General features: G+C 44.3%; 1 protein-coding gene across 2 annotated transcripts in view; it reads right to left on the bottom strand.

Moving 5' to 3' along the window:
- The window catches only part of masp1 (mannan binding lectin serine peptidase 1), a 41,845-nt gene that overhangs the window by 6,077 nt on the left and 13,823 nt on the right, over positions 1-21,945 (bottom strand). For both annotated transcript variants that reach the window (XM_023351221.1, XM_023351222.1), the window contains 2 exons: positions 13,131-13,249; positions 10,392-10,470 (listed from right to left, as the gene is read on the bottom strand). In XM_023351221.1, the coding sequence (XP_023206989.1) occupies positions 10,392-10,470; positions 13,131-13,249 (198 nt within the window). The remainder of the gene's footprint in view (positions 1-10,391; positions 10,471-13,130; positions 13,250-21,945) is intronic.

Below are 21,945 nucleotides of genomic sequence, written 5' to 3'. Positions count from 1 at the left end.
GACCGGCGGAGGCTCTGCGTTTCAAGAAGGAAGTGAGGCAACAAATGTCTTTGAGGTGAATTTATTTGGGAGCTCCAAATCTTCATTACACCAGCACCCTTCCCTACTTAGTGAAACAAAGAAGCTGACATTTATACCTGAGGCAAGTTCCAACACTTACACCAGGTAAAGGGGTGATCCAAAAAGAAAAGACAAACAAACACTACTTACACAAACCTAACAATAAATGGTCCAAAAAATATTTACATGCATGCAAATTATTAAAATTAAACTAATCTAAAGTCAATCAAAAGTAAATATAACTAAATATACATCCTCAGAGTATTCCCCCTCTTAATGGAAGTTGGTATGCTCCAGGAGCATTCGTCTCCCTCTCTGATCCACCTTGCTGAGACACACCCAGAAAGGCAAATACTCAATTAACTCAAATTGAACTAATCTAAATCAAAACGAACTGACATTTCCCCTCTCTCCCACATTCTCCGAACAGGAAAGATGGCCAGTCTCCCCCCCACAAAGAATGTTCACCAAATGTCACAATATAACTAAACAAAAACTAATACAAACACATTTGAACTGAAAACAACATAATATCAATAATCAACATGGGATGGAACCCATGGTCTCCATCACATTCACTAACAGACAGTAAACCTCTTGTAATTGATCAGCTTATAAATGATCAATGTGAAGCATCAATATGAGTTAAAGAAGATCGTATCAGTCAGATTAAGTAAAATATCATCAAACTCAAAGCAATCAAAATTATATTTCTCTGAAAGGTCATTTCTCCTTTTCAGGGAGTTTAGACTGTATGAAAGGAATCAGTGAAATATACTATGAAATATTTAATCTGCTGCATCCCCATAATAAAACCTCAATTGTGAATTCAATGATTATTTTGCATCTAGATACAAAAGAATCAACCGTTAATTATTAATCATAATGAATAACAAGATCTGATCAAACCAGAAACTTGACGACCTGAAGGGATTTCTCACGTTGGATAACGAACCGTCTGATTTTCTTTAGCCGATTAAATTTAACTTTACCAAAGTTTTGCCGTAAAGCAAACAGGTTCTGAGTTTGAAGCGGATCAGACGCCTTCAGCCGCCTGCTGAACCTGGACTCCGGCCTTCCTCACTGTAAAATAAAACCTTAGACTTAAAAACAAGAAGTTAAACATCACTTAATTATCATCGACTTGCTGTTTGTACTCATCTTAAACAAGAGGAAGGAACGTTTGGATGAAAAAATGCTTTATAAGTTAATCTATTGAAGTTGAGTCCATGAAACAACTAAATAAAAAGTGAACTATTGGAAAGTAGTGAAGATTTTAGGTGGTAAAAGTTTAACATCTTAACAAACCCAGACACTTTCTGCTCAAGCAAACCAAAAGGTTTTGAACAGAACAACCATGTCAAATAATGAGACCATGAATCTTTAATCTATGTAGCAAATATATTTGCTACATATAAATAAAAGAAGTTTTGTGGAGAATAATATTTTGGATGAGTTTAAGAATATTGTTTGCAAAAATCACAAGGTGTAACTACACTTGTCTTTTATATGTTGCAGTAATTGGTTTGCATAAATTAAAGTAAATACGACCCATTTTCCTGCTCCACATACTTAGCTAGTAATTTGCCAGTTAGCTTCCCAGTCTGAACTTCTGGCCAATGTCTTGATTCAGTCAAATCTTCTCTCCTGTATCTCCTGAACTCCGATATTCTCCTACATCCTCTCTAAATGTTTTGCTTGCTGGTCTTCATCATGCTCTGAATGCAGTATCTGGTTTCTCTTACTTTAACCTGCCCAACTTGCACCTGATTCCCTTTTGATTCCCTCCCAGTGAGGCTTCACAAAGCAAACTGGTTGTCAAACTGTTGATCTGTGGCTGTTTCAGAAGATGAGGAGACATGGTGACTGAGGTTTAGACTCCAGTAGCTCATGCAGCTTTTTACTCGATGGCTGTCCTAAAAGTACATACCTTTAAAATATGAATAAATACGTACAATTCCATAATTATTTGATCCTGCGGTTATAGAAGTTTGGTGATAAAGCAATTCAGGGATTGTGGTTTCTTAATGTAAGTGTTTCTGCTACTGGACAAGGAACAGGATTAAAAGAGGATTTAGAAAGAAAAGTACAAAGATGATAGTTGTTTTTACTGAGAGTAAAGCTGTGACTAGTGTTGAGGAAAAATGATTATTTTTAGTGCTTAATACAGTTAATCTTACGGCATGTGTAAAAGGTATATTGAACACTCTTATTTTGAACAAATTTCTTTATTTTGAACAGGTTTGTGTTAAGGATTCAAAATTAAACCAGATGACCAAGCATTCAGACAGACGGGGACCAATTGCAGATCTCTCAATGGGGACTCCTGCTGTGTTGCCGGAGCACAGGAGGCCATAAAATTAACATCTGCTGAAAGGCACTATCATTTGAGCCTGGGGGAGATAACGGGAGAGACTTCGGATCTGTGAAATTTTATCTCAGGTTTCTCTGTACCCAAAATGACCGCAGAACCACAGGGGGTCAGGACGCAGCTGTTGGCTCTTTTGTTTTAGCAGAGAGCAAATGGCCTTTGATCTTTGCCGTAAAATTAGGGGGAGTTTCTAAGTTTCTCTGAGTGTCCAAGATAGCTTCCAGTTGGTCAACTAGAGGAACGCCTTAATTGAATATATTAAACAGGAAAGACACACCTTTAGTATAAGACTTCGTGTACAGGAGAAAAATTCAGAGAGCTGCCACTATTTTGCTTTTTTGCATCGCTCTCTCCAAAGACGCGTCTTTGTTTTGTTTTTTGTCTGTCTTTGTCTTGTCTGTCTTTGTTTGTATAAGGTAAACAATGCATATCTCTGTTCCTCTGCAGCTTTGTTGTTGATTCATGCGTTGCTTTGTATGGAATTAAACTCTGTGATTCTGTGACGTCAACACGCGCATTGTTGTTTTTCTTGTGGCTGCACGTCGCCCGCTGAGAGGACCCGGAAGTTTAAGGAAGAGAGAGACAAACGTTTTGTCCAAAGTTAATTTAAAATTATTCTTCCTTAATACCAGTTATCAGGACAGAATGAGACCTGTAAACCTGACGGGTCCATATGACCAAAGAGGGAACCGGTCATCTGCTCCAACAATTTATTAACCTTTAGGAAATATTTTTGGACACAAGGAGCAGAAACATCACAACATCAGATTTATTTTTCATCCTTATATTAGTGATTTAAAACTATTTTTAATTTTTGATACCATGCTGTAAACTGCAAAGTTGTGCATGAATTTAAAAACCAATTTTTTTCAAACTATTTAAAACTATTCATTGTTCAGTGTTACCTCAGTTTAAACCGAATAACCGAAATCATGAAACTATTTCCTAAGTCTTAAGTGAAAATATGATGCCACTTCTTTTTGCAAACATGTTTGTTGATTTTTTTCCAGCTAACTTCTCCTTTCTAACATCCGCAAACCAAAGTAAACTACCGGCTCAGGCACCAACCTCGCTGCCGTTCTGATGCTCTTCCATCCCGGCGAGCTGTCCCCGCTTCAAGCCGCCTTTCGACTCCGTTAACTGGAAGAAAACTGGGAGAGGAACCGGTTTACTGGGAGAAACAGCCGAGTCTGGTCCAGACTTCCAGACAGCTGAGAGGAGGCGCTGCTGCCACCTGCTGGTGACTCCGAGGAACAACAACAACAACTTTTCAAATAAATGTTATTTTTCTATCAGCAGTAAAAATGGAATAAAACATGAAGTTTCATTCCATTAAAAAATACTTTCCATAAATAATTATCTCTAAATTAGCTGTTTGTTATTTATTTACCCAACATGTTTCTGTAATTTCTTTCTTTTTTTCACTTTGTGCTTTAATAATTTCTACATGTACAGAAAATCATAAAGATGCAGAAACACAATCTGATTGTATAATAAAATGAAAAAGGAAGAAAAGAAAAGTGTAATATTGCATTTTTAACATTACAATAAAATTAATCTAAAAAACTAATAGTGAAAATATTTTTAAATCCAACCAAATTAACTGTAATATATCTATTATTTAAAATCCTGGGGAATAAGATATGTAAAATAAAATGAAATTGAATTTAACAAAAATATTCAATCTTGAATAAATTAAAGCCTATAAATAATGTAAGAAAAAATCCAATAAATCAAAAGTAAACTAAGCTACATTGTATATTTTAAAAATTTATTTAATTCAAATATTTTGTGAAATAAAATAATCTGTATAATTGAATACTTTAATTACTCGACTCTAATCTGTGAACAGATTTGTGATATTTTCTCATTTTCCATCAACTTTTACTGAAAACTGTATAAAGTCTGGTTGTGTTTAAAATACATTTTTTCAGTTTTCATCTCTTCCTCCATGTCTTTAACATCCAGGTTTTATTTTCAATAAACCAATAAAGCAGGAAAGTGTTGATGTTCAGGAAAAACAAACATTCAGCTTCATATCAAAACCTTTTACTGTCAATAAAACATCTGATATAGAAAAATAGACGTTTTTCAAAAGAGTGAGCTGACTGATGATGTCATCAGCCTCTGTGACATCATCAGTCACAGAGGCTGATGACATCATCAGTCACAGAGGCTCTATTTGACTGGCAGGCAGAACTTCTCCTTCACTCTGCATCTCAAATCGGTTGGATCAGGTCGGCATCGTGAAGAATCGCTTCGTACGATTAGGACAACTTCGAAAGAGAAACAAATTCTCAGGAATTTCTAGTATTTCTAACGATCCGTTCAGAAATACTACATCACATTCTTCCACGTTGGTTTCGGACTTGGATATATAATTACTACTGCAGTGAAGAAGTTCAGCAGCCGGTACGCAGCTGATGCTGATTTAGAGAACAGCAGTAAAATGGAAACACCAGAAGACTGCTTGGCTTTCACTGTTCCTGCTGACTCTTCTGTTGAAGAGCATAATATGAGTAAGAGCAGCGAACCCATCCCCTCCACCTTTGGGAACAGGAACGGATGTTCTGGATTTGAAGAACATCCTGAAGATGAAGTTTGTGCTAAAGAAATTAGCACAACGAAGAACGAACATGGCACTGCGGAAGAAAACTCCACAGAGAGCAGTGACAGCACCAGCGCTAAAGCTGAAGACACAGTCAGGAAGCCGAGTCCCCATGCACTGAACCAGGAACATCCAACAAACAGTGATCTTGCTCCAGTCATTCACGTTTGCCAGAATTTCAGATACAGATTGGCAAATGTCACAATGCACAGCATTATGAACCTGAAAGTCATCAAAAAGTACCTGGCTCAGGATGGCCAGCAGGCCTGTGGAGCGTCATCAGGACATCCATCAGGTGCCTCCAGGGACAATCCAGAGCAAGAAGATCTCCCAACCAGCCGAAAGTCATGCAGTGTTCGGCAGTTTGACATCACAAAGTGCATGAAGTTTGTGAGGAGAGAGAGCGAACTTTTAGAGTTGAATAGACCAAGTCAGAGGGTTGGGATATTATTTTTAGTGAATGTTGCTTTGACTGTTTTAAAAGTTTATAGTGTCAAAACAACCTGCAAAATACTGCAGCTTATGACTTGTTTCGACTGTGAGATGACTGGACCGGTCTTGACAAAGTTAGGTTACCTGATTAAGCTGAAAAACGCAAGACCAAATGACACCACGGCATCTCTGTTTGAACGCCATCTTCAGAAAGCGAGTTCTCTGAAGAAATGCTGCAGCTCTTGTACAATAGAGAACATCTGCATCCTCGACACAACAGATGTGATCAGCATGTTCCTGCATCGACGGCTCAGTGACGGCAGACTGCTTGTGACTCCCAGTGCAACCATTGAAGTTCCTTTAGTAATGGGAAGCCAATTGTTCTGTCTATCCTCGGTCATCTGCTGTGAAATCCAAAATTCCCAGACGTACAATTTTTATACATATGTGATATGTGGACAAGAAGTGTATAAAATTGAAGATGAATTGGTAACCAAAGCAGATGAGGGCTGCGTAGAAGACATGAAGAGAAGAGGATTCATCTACTTCTACGAGAAGTATGCAGGAGGAGAGGACAAATTTAGCTTTCAGGAAAGCAATTACAACTGTGGAATCGTACCAACTGTGGTGAACTATAGAAATGAAAGCGAATATTATCTGCTGTCTGAAGACACAACAGACGATGAAATGAGCAAATATGATCAGGAAATTTACGGCGAATTTAGCATTGGAAGTATCAATGTGGAAAAGTCAGAGTCAGTCAACAAGGACCAAGAACGTCATCACCAAAAAGTAGAAGATTTTCTTGATTGTCTTACTGATCTGTACATGATTCATTTCTTATTACGGCTGATTTGTTTTCTTTTGTTTTCTTTATTTACTTTTACTGCACCCTATGCCTTTTCTTTCAGTCATTATGATTGGGCGGTCTCTGTTTGGGTCGTCATTTACTTTATTTCACTGTTCATACCAGTATCACCAGAAGAAAACCCAATCCTGACAGTACTCCCCCCTCAAGGGCGGACACCAGACGCCCGAACATGTCCAAAAAGATCAACACAACAAAGTGTGGAGGCACAGGACGGGTTCACCTCGGGGGAGGTCCGGCGGGCGACGACGGCGCAGAGGCGACAAAGGAGCTCTGGGGCCACTGGGAGGCGACGGGGGAGGCACTAGGGGGGCGGAGACTCGGGAGAGCACTGGAACCACTGGGGGGAGGAGACTCGGAGGGAGCACTAGGAGACTACAACTGTAGGCTATTTGGTCTACACTTCAGGTGTATTTAATAATTATCTAAGGTTCCAGACTGATTTAAAGTTAATTATAAAAGTTGCTGGATGAAGTTTATTAAACCTTCCAGACAAGAGAGGAAGGAAATTCCTCCTCAAAGTAAAAATCTGTAAAAAAAAAAAAAAAAAAAAATCAATATTTGATTGTAGCTGCATGATATAAATGCTTAATAAATTAGAAAATCAGAGGGAAGCTAATATACACTGCCTGGCCAAAAAAAAAGTCGCCACCAAAAAATGGTCACACTCTCTAATATTTTGTTGGACCGCCTTTAGCTTTGATTCCAGCCCGCATTCGCTGTGGCATTGTTTCATTAAGCTTCTGCAGTGTCACAAGATTTATTTCCATCCAGTGTTGCATTAATCTTTCACCAAGATCTTGTATTGATGATGGGAGAGTCTGACCACTGCGCAAAGCCTTCTCCAGCACATCCCAAAGATTCTCAATGGGGTCAAGGTCTGGACTCTGTGGTGGCCAATCCATGTGTGAAAAAGATGTCTCATGCTCCCTGAACCACTCTTTCACAATGTGAGCCCCATGAATCCTGGCATTGTCATCTTGGAATATGCCCGTTCCATTTGGGAAGACAAAATCCATTGATGGAATAACCTGGTCATTCAGTATATTCAGGTAGTCAGCTGACCTCATTCTTTGGGCACACAATGTTGCTGAACCTAGACCTGACCAACTGCAGCAACCCCAGATCATAGCACTGCCCCCACAGGCTTGTACAGTAGGCACTAGGCATGATGGGTGCATCACTTCACCTGCCTCTCTTCTTACCCTGATGCGCCCATCACTCTGGAACAGGGTAAATCTGGACTCATCAGACCGCATGACCCTCTTCCATTCCTCCAGAGTCCAATCTTTATGCTCCCTAGCAAAGTGAAGCCTTGTTTTCTGGTTAGCCTTACTGATTAGAGGTTTTCTTATGGCTGCACAGCTGTTCAATCCCAACCCCTTGAGTTCCCTTCGCATTGTGCGTGTGGAAATGCTTTTGCGTTCACAATTAAACATACTCCTGAGTTCTGCTGTTGTTTTTCTTCAATTTGATTTGACCAAACGTTTAAGTAATCGCCGATCACGATCATTCAGGATTTTTTTCCGACCACATTTCTTCCTGGAAGACGATGGTTCCCCACCATCCTTCCAGTTTTTAATGATGCGTTGGACAGTTCTTAACCCAATTCTAGTAGTTTCTGCAATCTCCTTAGATGTTTTCTCTGCTTGATGCATGCCAATGATTTGACCCTTCTTAAACAGACTAACGTCTTTTCCACGACCACAGGATGTGTCTTTTGCCAGGGTTGTTTAAGAAATGAGGAGTTACTCATTGCATCAGCTGGGGTTAAATAACTAGTTGCCAGCTGAAAGATAATCGCCTATGCAGTACTTATCCAATAGGAGGCTTGTACCTATTTGCTTAGTTAAATCCAGGTGGCGACTTCTTTTTGGCCAGGCAGTGTATTATTACATTACGTGGGGTAAAAATATGACTTGACACACATGCTACTTTTTCAGGCAAACCTGGTTTCCATGGCAACCAGTAGACATCATGCACACGCTAGCTGGTTGCTATGGAGACCGGGTTTGCCTTAAAAAGTAGGATCTGTGTCAAGTCATATTTTTATAAATGGACGGAAGGGATAGGGTTGGGGTTCGGGGTAAGGTTAGTGTTGGGTTGGGTTTTGGGGTAAGGTTAGGGTTGGGTTGGGATAGGGTTCGGGTTCAGGATTGGGTTGGGGTTCGGGGTAAGGTTAGGGTTAGAGTTAGGGCTCCTGAAGGATCCCATGCACGGACACTCTCTGCTGGTGGTCACGCCCAAGGCCTACCTCTTGTTCAGACTTGTAGGGATCTGTGTGTCCAACCTAGGGATCCAAATCCTCTCAGCCGTTCTCCTCTGTGCTGAGGACCAGGTTGGGTTACATTTCAGTACCAAGGCCAAAAGTGCTTCCCAGCCATGGTTGATAAAATGCTTCACAAGTTGTACATGTTTTTCTTTTTGATGTTTGATGTTATATCTGTGTTGGGTGAACCGGTGAGAAGGCTGTTGCCCGTCTCGCCCACATAATAAATTTGACAAATTTTGCAGGTGATCAGATAAATACAGTTTTTAGACTTGGGGTTTCCAGAAATGGTCTCATTTGTAAATTGTGTTGTCAAATTTGCTTTGTACCCAGTGCAGCTATTTAAAGAATCCACCCTGACCTTTGACCCATGGTTTGTCCATGGGCCTTACTATGTTATTATAAGTTGGGTTAGATGTCAGAAGATGTAAGTAAATCTCGGTGAGACGGAGTATTTAAGAAAAAACCCAAATTCACTGATTGAATTGTTGATTGATAGCAGCATATATTTGGATTTGTGCAACAAACACAAAAAGAAAAAAACTATATGAAACCTAAAAGGCCCTTCAGTTTGATAAATATTTACACAAACCATCGATCAATAAATCGATAGAAATCCAAGGGCAAACATCAAAACATCAAATCTAAATAAATAATATGAATTGTGTTAACTATTTTAATACAGACTGATGGTTTACATTGATCATTTATAAGTTTAGTGATGGAAAATTCAACAACTGCAGGTGTATTATATTTTGTTAGTGAACAAACTCAAGTGTGTAAAATAATGGATGGAGGGAAAACAAAGTCAGAGACAAAAGTAGTGGATAATTTTAAAGGTAAAAAACCAACAATTTCCCAAGTTGGAGCAACTCTTGCAGCCTGGTTGTGCACTGTAAAAAACGTTCAACTTTAGGGAAAACTGAAAGATTCATATGAGTATCCTCACCCAGGCCTGTTTAGTCCCTGCCACACTCTTCAGAAATACATTTACAGATGAGGAACCTTTACTGACATGTATCACACTAGCAAGTGTTACAGAAAAAAATCTATGAGTTTCAAATTTAAGTGACGGAACGGATGAAGGAAATCACAAACTGATAGTCAGCACTGACTAATCGTGCTGCCATAAAGAAAGCAGTAAAACAGTTAAACTGTAGGTTTTCTTCAGAGGTATGTGTTTACTCTTACACATGGACGTACACACACACACACACACACACACACACACACACACACACACACACGCGCGCGGCTTGGTGAGCAAAACCTTAGATAATTACAAGATTCTAAACTTCTCTAGGAAAGGTGACAAACTTTATATTAATATTGATACTAATGATCACTTATTGCTTAGCCACTGTAAAAACTTTATTGCAAAATTGAGGAACTTATTTCGTCATTTCTATCAATATTTTCTAGTCCAACTCTTAATAAGGTGCATAAAAAAACGTTGATGAAAATGGATTTTGGCAAATTGGCCGAAACATGAGGTCCAAACAAAATCTCCTTTTTCCTAACAACAGCACCCCCTGCTGGTGTAACAAATTACTATGTACTGCAGTTAAGAGGATTAAACCCCTCCAACCTGAAGTTTGGTGCATTAAATGTTGGAAACAGTGCAGCTTCACACTAATTAAATAATCTGTAATGAATAAATCTGAGTGTGTAAAACAAGAGGGCAGATTCAGAAACTGGAGATCTGCTGAGTGAAACTCCAGAATCTCCATTTTGGACAGGAAACAAGTCCATCAGCAGCTCTGAGCTCAGATCCGAGTCTTACTGTCACAGCGAGGAGGACGGCCGCTCCACGAGCCGTCAGCCTGGCATTCCAGCTGGAGACGATCCGACGTCCCACCGTCCTGCAGACACATCACAGCATGGAGGAGTGAAGTCTTTCCTATAACCGCTGGGGCCACAACATGACCAAAAATATGATTTCGCTATTAAAAATCCTTCTTTAATGCCCAAATGCAGTGGAGGGCAGTGCTAACTAAAAGGTTAACCCTAAACTGCAACCAAAGCAGCTGCCACCCCAGGCCAACAGCCACTGACTTTCCTCCCCACTGACGTAGGAGCGGCTCTGAGCAGGATTAAATCCCACAAGGCTGCGGGTCCTGATGGCATACCTGGACGTGTCCTCAGAAGGTGCTCTGGGGAGCTGGCAGGAGTGCTGACGGACATCTTCAACCTGTCCCTGGCCCGCGCTGTGGTACCGACCTGCTTCAAATCTACCTCCATCGTCCCAATCCCCAAGAATCCCAACCCAACCAGACTCAATGACTACCGCCCGGTAGCCCTTACCCCCATCATTACCAAGTGCTTGGAGCGGCTGGTCCTAGCACACCTCAGATCCTGTCTCCCCCCCCCCACACTAGACCCCCACCAATTTGCATACAGGCAGAACAGGAGCACAGAGGATGCAGTCTCTATAGCACTGCACTCTGTCCTTTCTCACCTGGACAGTAAGAACACTTACGCCAGACTGCTGTTCTTAGATTTTAGTTCAGCATTCAACACTGTCATCCCATCACAACTCATTACCAAACTCACAGACCTCGGCATCAGTCCACTCATGTGTAACTGGTTGCTCGACTTCCTGACCAGTCGACCTCAACATGTCCGGCTGGACAACCACTTCTCATCCACCATCATCATAAACACCGGAGTGCCACAAGGCTGTGTGATGAGTCCCTTCCTCTACTCCCTCTTCACCTACGACTGCAGACCTGTCCATGGCTCTAACGCCATCATCAAGTTCGCAGACGACACCACGGTGATCGGCCTCATCAGAGATAATGACGAGGCCGCTTACAGGGAGAAGGTAGACCGTCTGAGTGGTGCGACAAAAACAACCTGCAGCTGAACACAGAGAAGACCAAGGAGCTTATCGTGGACTTCAGGAGGAACGCTGACCCACATCCACCCATCCACATTAAGAGGACAGTGGTGGAGCGTGTGGACACCTTTAAGTTCCTGGGAGTCCACATCTCCGAGGACCTGACTTGGACGACAAGCTGCTCCAAACTCATTAAGAAGGCGCATCAGCGCCTCTTCTTCATGAGGACCCTGAGGAAGAACCACCTGTCCTCAGAGATCCTCACGAACTTCTACCGCTGCACCATTGAGAGCATCCTCACCAACTGTATTACAGCTTGGTACGGGAACTGCTCTGTCTCCGACCGGCAGGCGCTGCAGAGGGTGGTGAAAACTGCCCAGTATATCGCCGGGGCACCGCTCCCTGCCATCAAGGACATCTACAGGAAGCCGTGTTTGAAAAGGGCCGGGAAAATCACAAAGGACTCCACTCACCCAGAACACACACTCTTTTCCCTCCTGCCCTCTGGGAGGCGCTACAGAAGCCTACGGACCAGAACCACCAGGCACCGGTACAGCTTCTTTCCCACAGCTGTCACGCTTTTGAACGCCTCCTGACATAAAACATAAACTATAAGGACTGGACTCCCCTATCCTCTTATACAACAATAACACATGGACTATCCTCACACACACACACATCACGGACTGTTTTCTTCACACACACATACAACCTGTAAATTTAATCTGCCATTATTTATCTTGTATTATATTATATACATATATAATCCATTCCCTAACATTCTTGTATAATCTGTATAATCTGTGCATATAGCTCCCATATTTATATTTATACACAATATCTATATCTCTTGCTATAACCCCTTATAGTCCATACATACATAGTCTTGTACATCTGTAAATAAATATTTATATCTCATAGAGCACTTCTGGATAGATGCAAACTACATCTCGTTGCTTGTACTTGTGACAGTGCAATGACAATAAAGTTGAATTCTATTCTATTCTAATTCTATTCTATTCTAAAGCACAGATCATAAACATTAGTTCTGCTAAAGCTAAAAGCTACACCAACATGGTATTTAGCAAAAGTTAAAGCACTAAATTTCGCCATATTGACACACACCTCAAAGTAAGAGCCTCAACATAAATGTCTAACTATTGCTAACAGTCAAGAACCAAAACTTCAACACAAATGTTGAACTTTATTCAACTTAAAATTAACAAAACAACTGAGCAAATTAGCACTTAGCATTTAGCTGGAAAAAAATATTTTAGGGCAACCTGAGTGTGCTAAATGTTTTCAAAGTTAGCAAAAAAGTTAAAGTGCTAAACAAAACATTTGCTCAGCTATTAGCACATTAGCGGGTTAGCAGAAGTGTTCCCACCACTGGCCAAATGTATTCTGATTTTATGAGACATTTTTGGTTTCCATTAATCTAAAGTCATAAAAAATTCTCCATGTGAGCAAAATTCAAGAGTTTCAGTTTTTTATTTTGACTAACTAAAGTAAATAAAGTTTAATCAAATTTAATCTGATGGATCAAATAAAACCTGCAGGAAGTCAAGAGCCAATCAGACTCTCTCCTGTGTTTCCTGTGTAGACCAATAAGAATGTCTCTGTCTGTTCCCAGTTCAGCCACTGGTTCCAGTTTCAGTTCCCAGCAGCAGAGTGAAGCCTCACCTGGACCAGGAGGAACCCCGGCTGACAGCTGAACACCACATGGTCCTTGAAGGAGTATTCTGATTGGATCGGAACCATCACCGCGTTGGGCAGAGCCTCAGGTACTGGACACTGACTTCCTGTAATTTCAAAATAAAAGCCTAATTTCTCTCTCCACATCAGCCTGTGGCATGTCAAGAAAACTGGCATAGGGTGTGAGATCTTTCCGGGTGCATGCAGAAAAGGTGCATAGAGGCCTGAGAGAAAATAAGTAATCTTGTAGTTTGATTAAAAGCTAATTAAATTGAATATGAAGGAATAGTAAAATGAATACAAGTAATCACATAGTAACCTTCTGAAATGTATTATCTGAAATGTGATCTGTAATGATTTCTGTAATGAATTAACTGTGGAAAGATTATGGTTGATGAATTATAATAAGTAAGAGATGTGATTGATTGTTAACTAAGGATCAAACTTGTGATAATGTGAAGTTGTAATCATTTGAAATTAATTCAAACAGGTTTAACAACAGATTTAATGTGTTTAATGAGCTATAATACATAATAGTGGGTTATAGAAAAAGAGAGGAATACAGTACAGTCCTGAAACAGGAAATGTCGCAAGCAGTTCTGAACAGATGGTCAGAGCGCACAGGATGGTTGGAGTGTTGAGTTTGGCTGAAGCAACGGAGAAAGGGGAAGTACGGGACTTTCCACTGTGGTCAGCAGAAATAGGTTGGGCAATGTGGGGGCTTTTTCATGATACATAGCAGATGTGAAGCAAGTCACGTAGACCAAATTTCCCCATACACACACATGGGGGAGAGATGCATAAAAAGGGGCTGAAGAGAGGAACCAGCCGTTCCCAGTCCGACGGCGCAGAAGGAGAGACAACTTGCTGAAGCAGATTGAGCCACGGACCGCACTTCAGAACCACGGGGGAGCTCGGACTTCACACCGCCAAGAAAGGACTGGGTTCCATCGCCCCATCCCTGGTTCTTCATTCGATCGTCGGTCTCGTCTCAGCCCAGCAATTACAAACTCTGCAACAAGACTTGGAGGAAGGACAAAGCTCCCTCAGGGATGAGGAACTGGGTTTTGCAAAAGGATTCGGACCCGTTCTGCTTTGTTTCTTTTCTAAAGAGGTTTTTTTTTTTCCACACCAGGCAAAGACCTCAACCAAGGATGCTAGAAATTCCTGTTGCCAAAGATCCACCATCGTCTGGGTATGAGTTGAATCTGCTCATCGAAATTCCATCTCAGAACTTGCGACTTTAGTCAGGGAAAAGAGGACAGGGTAGTATGATTGTACATGTAAATTTTATTACACTGTTTTTAAATTATTTACGATTGATTATTGATTTGTATGTCGCATATCCCTGCTTAAGCTTGCGTAATAAATTTATACTATAAAATTCTAAAGAGGTTGGTGGACATTGGAATTAATAGAGTCATTTAATCTTCGTTCAGTTCTTTTAATTAAGGTAAAACTAATGTACATGATTCCAGTAAATAGGAGGCTTCATAATTTCCTTTGGCGAGAATAAATAATGACCCTGGGACTTACATCTAAGTCACTAAACATAATCTAGCCGGTTCCAAGTGCAAGTTATGATTTAGAAAGTGGGCTACCGTTAACAGAAGTGGTTATTGGAATTATGCAGCTGTGAGGGCTACTCAGCTGATTGTTTCTTAACTGTAAAGGGTCATAACTTCTGGATTGGAGGTAGTTAGAGCTAGACGAATCACTTTCGCCACCAGTTTAAATAGATTATCTCTTATAGAGTACTTTTAGGGTAATACCCAGGTCTCAGAGATTTTCCGGACCTGTTAGACAGAGAACTGGTCAGTAGGCAGCCCTGGGTAGTAGTGAGGAGTGGGCGGGGCTGACTATTGCAGGATAACCTTCATGGCGCCCAACGTGGGGCGGCGCACAACTGAGTAGGCGGGCCCCAAAGATACCAAGTCAGTAAAAACAGATGTGAGACTCTGAATAGCTCACTTGGGTTACTAACTCTTGGGGAAAAGAGTTAGTGGTGACTGATAAGGCCATCAGTCACAACCCTCGCAGTAACTGTATAGCATACAGGTGAGGGAAAGCTTCTACTGAGGATAGAATGACCAGATCCAGACAGTGAAGCCAGTAGCCAACACAGCCTGGACCCATCCCTACTCGAAAGCGCAAAGAGAGGCTTTGGGGGATAGGCGACTCGAAAGACAAAGACAACTATGAGTGAAGAAGAAGAAAGAGGGGAACTGGAGCCCCTACAAAAGCCAGCAATGGAACAAGAGGCAAGCAACAACAGCCGGGATGGGAAGAATCATCAATCCCATCTTTCCAAATCTACATTATCGCAATTTCCTGTAATGTTGATATTACTTGGTGATGGATTGGAATCCTGGACTGAGATAAATAAAAAGATGTTCTTTGATTCTCACTTCACCATGAGCAGGGACGTGGCTCGGAGCCCAATGGAAATCATAGTGCAAAAACGGATATACTATTGCACCCAGCTTAGACACGGCCACCGACTGGGAGTCGTCAGATGCCCAGTGAAAGTGGCTAGGAAGTCGGAGGTTAGAGGATGGCTGGAATGGTTCGCTGACCTCCTTGAAGGATGGGTGGATGGTGAGCTACGAATTGTCCACAGCCCCTCCGAAAAGTATGACCGCGTAGTAAAAACAGCTACCTTGGCGGCGGGCATCGATGGAATCCTGGTGGACCCAAACGTCAAGGGGGTGAGCCAGTACAAAGACTACACCGAGGCCATGCAGAGACTTTCAACCTACAAAGAAGGCAAAGAAAAGGAACAAGCCCTCGAAGAGGCAAGGTCGGAGGTGGCTGAGCCTCCGTCCCGACTGCCCAGCAGAGCCCCGACACCGACTCGCCCGCAGAAGCAACCTCCGAGGGATCTGATAGACCTGACGGCCGGCAGCAACGACAACGATGGCGGTGACAGCGGCGACGACAGCAACAACGATGACGACGGAGGCATCCCTGCTCAACCGGGTCCATCGCGGAACGAGGACATCCCACCTGCACCGGCCAATGAGGAAGACCCCGAGGGACAGCTCGTCGGCAGTCTCACCGAGGAGCAGTGGGAGCAAGCGGTCAGGGATTGGTCCACTGAACGGGGTCGGGAGCTCGGGTTTCATCCCCGAGTCCACAGCACGGAGAAGAAGCATCCACTGCAACCTACGGAGACCCCAGCAGCCAGCAGTTCCGACGAGGACGAGGAGGAATCGGACGAGGAGCAGCGGGACCCCGGTCGCCCTAAGAAGAAGACTCAGAAATCGGACACCTGGAGGATGGCCCGAGAATTAGCCGAAATACCACCGGGGGCCAGCAACTTTAGACTGCAGACCGGCCTCCGGATTTATCAGGTTATTGGAAGAATATGGGATCTTGAGGGTGACGGACTGATTGTGTTCACCAATGACAGATACAAGATCCACAATCGAAAGTTCAGACGCAGCCTTGAGGACCAAGCAGGGCAATATTACCAAGCGGATTCAAAATTGTTAGAAGCCACCTGTAGCCCAAAGACAAGGGGAGAAGTAGTCTTGATGAACGGCTATAGTCTCCCTTATGGAGCTGTAATCCTAGTCCCGATTGACGTCTACCGAAAAGGAGAGAGTTTGGAGGAATATCGGAAGAAGATGTGGCATGGACTCGAGCGGGGCCTGACAGCAGCCAGCAACGAATGCATGAGAAGAGTGATAGTGAGTGTACAAGGACTGAGATCGCCAGATCTGCCAAGGGACACCGCCAGATCAATCGCGGAGAACGGAGTGGTGAATATAGCCAGGACCAACAGTCATTTCTTTGTGTTCAAAGAAGTGGTGGTGGTGATTGACCCCCGTCTGCATCGACTCCGCACTGAGCAAGGGGTGAAATTGGCAGCTGAGATGGAGGAGCAATGCCGCATTAGCCATCCATCGCAAGAAATCAAGAAATATCCCTTAAAAATTCCACAGAGTGAGGTTTCAAACACCACCCAGATCGGTAAAGCCAAAGCCGTGCAGCCGCCCAGGATAAAGATAAAGGAGGCACCTGTTGAACCAGAGTTCTCCGCAGCAAGGTACGTTAAGGAGTTCTCGTTTGAAGAGAGCCGCAGTGAACTGAAAAAACCCAATGCGGGAAAAGTTAAGAATAAGCAGCCGACGGTCCCGAAAGAAGAAGGACCGATGAAACCAGCTAAGATTCGACCGCTGAACTCCCCCAGGAGAGAACCTCTTCGACAACAGCAGTATGAGGACATCAGCGACTCGGAGGACGAAGAGGAGCAACCGGAGATCGAACATCCTGGAGAAGAAGAAGAGGAGAGCGATCACGGCAGCGTCTTCTCCGACCCAAAGCAACTACCGACCGAGCATAAAACACTCCGAACAGGACAGCACCGGGGTAAGAAGAAAGAAATAGAAACCTTTGACATCGAAGGATCTTCTGAGAGACTGGCAAGAGACGTGACCTGGGGTCCCGTGCAGGCTAAGGACGGACGGTGTACGTATGTACCAGAGGTCGGCCAAACCGAGTACCAGATCCCTGCAGGATGGGCCAGCAGATTGGGAGACCGGGTGCGACTCGAGGTGGAAGCGACAATCGGAGAATGGGCTAACATCCTGATGACACCATCCTGCTCTACACTGACAGCACACTATTCCCTGACTACCAACTTCAGGAATGCATACATTGGAATTATGTATGATGTGATGCTGCGACGACTGAAGAAAGCCGCCTTCAAATACTCCAGGGAGGCTCGACAGAAGCTGGACGAAGTGTCGGCTGATGAAGAGGAACCCCAGGCGACGTCTTCGGAGCCAGGACCACAGATCCCGGTGAGACCACCAGGGGCGTTGGCTCAGCTACCTGCCGCTAATACGGGACAGGACGCTTACGCCGAGCTGAAGAATCTAAGGCTGGTGATTAGGAGTAAAAACGCAGACGAAAACAATGAGGAGTATCTGAAAGATGTTTGGCCAACCGTGTTGTCTACCACCAACCACGAGGGAGCCAAAAAGTTGTGGCTGACCAGCGTGACCTCGGACCCGATGGTTGGAACAGATTCAGCACAGAGCAACTATGAAAGGCTGGTGTTGGAGGACATGGATGATGAAGAGTCCCAGGTGAAGAGAGCTAGAGGACGACTGGACAAGGGAAGCCGGTTGGAACCGCTGTGGCACACACTTAAACAGACCGTTTCCCCTGCGAGATATGTGAAAGTACTGCGTGAGGTGACAAAAGGACGCAGAGGGGAGATCGTGTTCGTGAAGTTGCCAGTGAGAAGCACGACGGTCGCTCAGATGGATGTAGCGGTGCAGGGATTCGACCTGGAACAACAGTACTACGAGGACAAAAGGAAGAAGGAGGCTAGCCAACCGGCAAAGCCACCTGGAAGGGTTAACATCAGACAACCAGCCAACTTCCAGGGTAGACCGTTCCAGCAAGGAGCACCGCCATCCAACTTCCAGAGCAGACCGTTTCAACAAGGAACACCGCCATCCAACTTCCGGAACCGGCCGTTCCAGCAGAAACCACCAGGACCGCAAGGGAAACCGACCAACCCTCCGGCTTCATCAAACCAGCCAGGAAAAGGTCAGTTCCTGACAGATGAGGAGTATAGGAAATTGAGCCAAGAAGAGAGGACGGCCCTCCGTGAGTCCCGTAAAGCCGGGGCCGGAGGGTCACCAAAGTAATGGCGTCCAGGTCGCGGGTCGTTTTAGAAAATGCCTACTGGGAAGGGGACGAAATCTACGCTAAAGTGGAAGGAGTGCCCTACCTAGTGGACACCGGAGCGGAGGTGTCGATGACCCGCAAAGACCTAAAAACAGCAGGACACCTGAAGGTTCAGTTTGCTAATGGGAAAATAGAAGAAATGCCATATGGAACCTGGAAAGGAGTAGTATGGGTGAAAGGTCCCTACAATCTCCTCACAGTAAAAGACTTAGACGAACTCAGTAAAAAGAAAGGCACACATCGCCGACTGGAGCGAAGGCTGACAAGTTTGAAAGCAAGATTGGTGAAAGTCGGCCCGACTCAAGCAGGGTCAGAAAAGCAAGACTGGTACAAACCGGTCGACATACCAACGGTGACAGAACAGAAACTTGAAGAGAGTGACTTCTCCCCGGCTGGGAAAGAGAAGCTACGTAAAATCATCGCTACAGCACAGGTAGCACGGTTCAAGAACGATTGTGGAGATTTGGGCCCAAAGTTTGTTCATCACATCGAAGGTGGGGTTCATCCACCTGTTCGGCAGTACCCGTTGAACCCAGGAGCAGTCGAGGAGATGGACAAGATCGTGAAGGAGCTGGGCGCCCTAGAGATCATCAGAGAGGAGCTCAACCCGATCACCAACAGCCCCATCCAGGCGGTGAAGAAACCTGAATCGGCTGGAGGGGGTTGGAGGCCAGTTATCAACTTCAAGGCCCTGAATCGAAGAACAATAGCAAACCGAGCCAGTTTGATCAATCCACAAGGAGCGTTGAAAACTCTTCGAGTCAAAAAGTTCAAGTCCTGCATCGATCTAGCCAATGGATTTTTCTCTCTACGCCTTGCCAGACAGTCGCAAGGTAAAACTGCATTCACCCACAAAGGCAAGAGCTATGTGTGGCAAAGGTTGCCCCAGGGATACAAGAACTCCCCAAATGTGTTCCAGTCAGCAGTGATGGAAGTATTGGGGGACGTAGGTGCTACTGTGTACATTGATGATGTTTTTATTGCTGATGACACCGAAGAAGAACACCTAGAGAGGCTACGAAAGGTGATTGAAAATCTCACCAAGGCAGGTTTGAAGCTAAACCTCAAGAAATGTCAATTTGGACAGTTCCAAGTGAACTATCTGGGTTTCCAAGTCACGTCGGACTTGGGACTCTCGGATGGGTACAGAGAAAAGCTGACGAACATTCAACCACCACAGTCAGAAAATGATTTGCAGAAAATATTGGGACTGTGCAACTATGTCAGAGACCATGTACCCAACTATCAGAAATATGCCAAACCTTTGTACCACTGCCTGAGGAAAAGTGAGGGCGACGAGAAAGACGGAAAAAGACCCTGGGTTTGGACAGCAGCAAATCAACAGAACCTAGAGGAACTGAGAAGGGCCATTCAAGCAGCTGTGAGATTGGAACCAAGGAGTTTGTCAGAAAGACTGGTGGCAGAGATCAGCTGCGAGAATGACGATGCCATGATCAAAGTGAGTAACGAAAATGGAGGCTTAGTTACCCTGTGGAGTTACACCCTAACTTCTGTTGAAAAGAAATACCCGCAGGAAGAGAAAGAGCTAGCGGTGTTAGCCCGCTATTGGGGTGTGCTGAAAGATTTAGCACAAGGACAACCAGTCAAAGTCATCACACAAAGCCAAGTTCACAAGTACCTAAGAAAAGGAACTGTGGAAAGTACTAAAGCAACCAATACTCGGTGGGGAAGATGGGAGGACATCTTGCTGGACCCGGAGCTTGAAATTGGGCCAGCACAACCTACCAGTAAGAAAAAACCACAAGAAACACTTGAGAAGCCAGGACAACCGGAATGGACAATCTACACCGATGGATCCAGAAAGGGGTCCGACCAGTCGGCATACTGGGGATTTATTCTGAAGCAGGACGGCAAAGAGAAATGCCGCCAGAAAGGAAAGACCCCGGGTAGTGCTCAAGCCGGAGAAGTGACGGCAGTACTGGAAGGATTGCTGGAGCTGGTGAAAAGGAAAATCAAAAGTGCCAGGTTAGTAACCGACAGTTACTACTGCGCTCAGGCTCTCAGAGAGGACTTGGCCATTTGGGAAGAAAATGGTTTCGAGACAGCAAAGGGCAAGCCAGTGGCACACAAAGATTTGTGGAAAAAGATTGCTGAGCTGAAGCTGCAGTTGGAAATAGAAGTGCAGCACCAAAGAGCACACACGCATGAGGGAGCTCATTGGCGTGGGAATGATGAAGTGGACTGTTATGTCCAACAAAGGAAGATCGTCTTTGTCGGTACCGAGAAGTGGGACAGAACTCCCAAAGGACGGGAGGTCCCAGAAGAATACGTGGTCGAGGTCGTGCGGAGCGTGCATGAGGCCCTTGGACATGCAGGCGTGCGACCTACCCGTAAGGAACTGGAGGAGCAAGACCTTTGGATCCCAGTGAAACAAGTCCAACGCGTGCTAAGGGACTGTGAAGTGTGTGGTCAATACAACGCAGGTCGCCGAGGGCAGCGGATGGATGGGTTGTCCATCAAAAGCACGGTCCCCTGGGGCTCAGTCTGCATGGATGTTGCAGGACCCATGGGGATAACAGGAAGGAGAGGTGAGAAGTACCTCTTAGTGCTGGTGGATTCTATGTCGGGGTTTGTAACTACAAAAGCAGCCAGGAAAGCAAACGGCAATAGCGTTGTCGGCATGCTGGAACAAGTATGCAGTGCCCTGGGAATCCCGAAAGAGCTGCGCACGGACAATGGGACTCATTTCCGTAATTCACAGGTTGACCAGTGGTGTCAGAAGTATGGAGTAATGCGAGTTTACTCGCCACCCTACACCCCACAAGCTAACGGAGTGGTGGAACGAGCCATAGGGTTAGTGAAAAGCTGGATAGCTAAAAATGCTAACACCAACAGTTGGAGCACCCAAGCGGTGGAAATAGGGCAGGCCCTGAACGACAGAAGCAGAGCCGAAAGACCCGCCCCTGCGATGGAACTCAACCAACGGCCGTTCACCACGAAGGAAGTGGGGCGGGGCTCCAGCGACAAAAAGGAGAAGCTGACGCCCAGAGTGCCATTCCGAGAGGGACAGCGCGTGTGGGTCAAAGCAAGAGAACAACCTGTACATGCAGCAGTAAAACCCAAGTTTGAGACAACT

The sequence above is a fragment of the Xiphophorus maculatus genome, chromosome 18 (assembly GCF_002775205.1).
Source record: "Xiphophorus maculatus strain JP 163 A chromosome 18, X_maculatus-5.0-male, whole genome shotgun sequence".
Taxonomy (NCBI): domain Eukaryota; kingdom Metazoa; phylum Chordata; class Actinopteri; order Cyprinodontiformes; family Poeciliidae; genus Xiphophorus; species Xiphophorus maculatus.
This window is presented reverse-complemented; position numbering and strand designations above follow the sequence as displayed.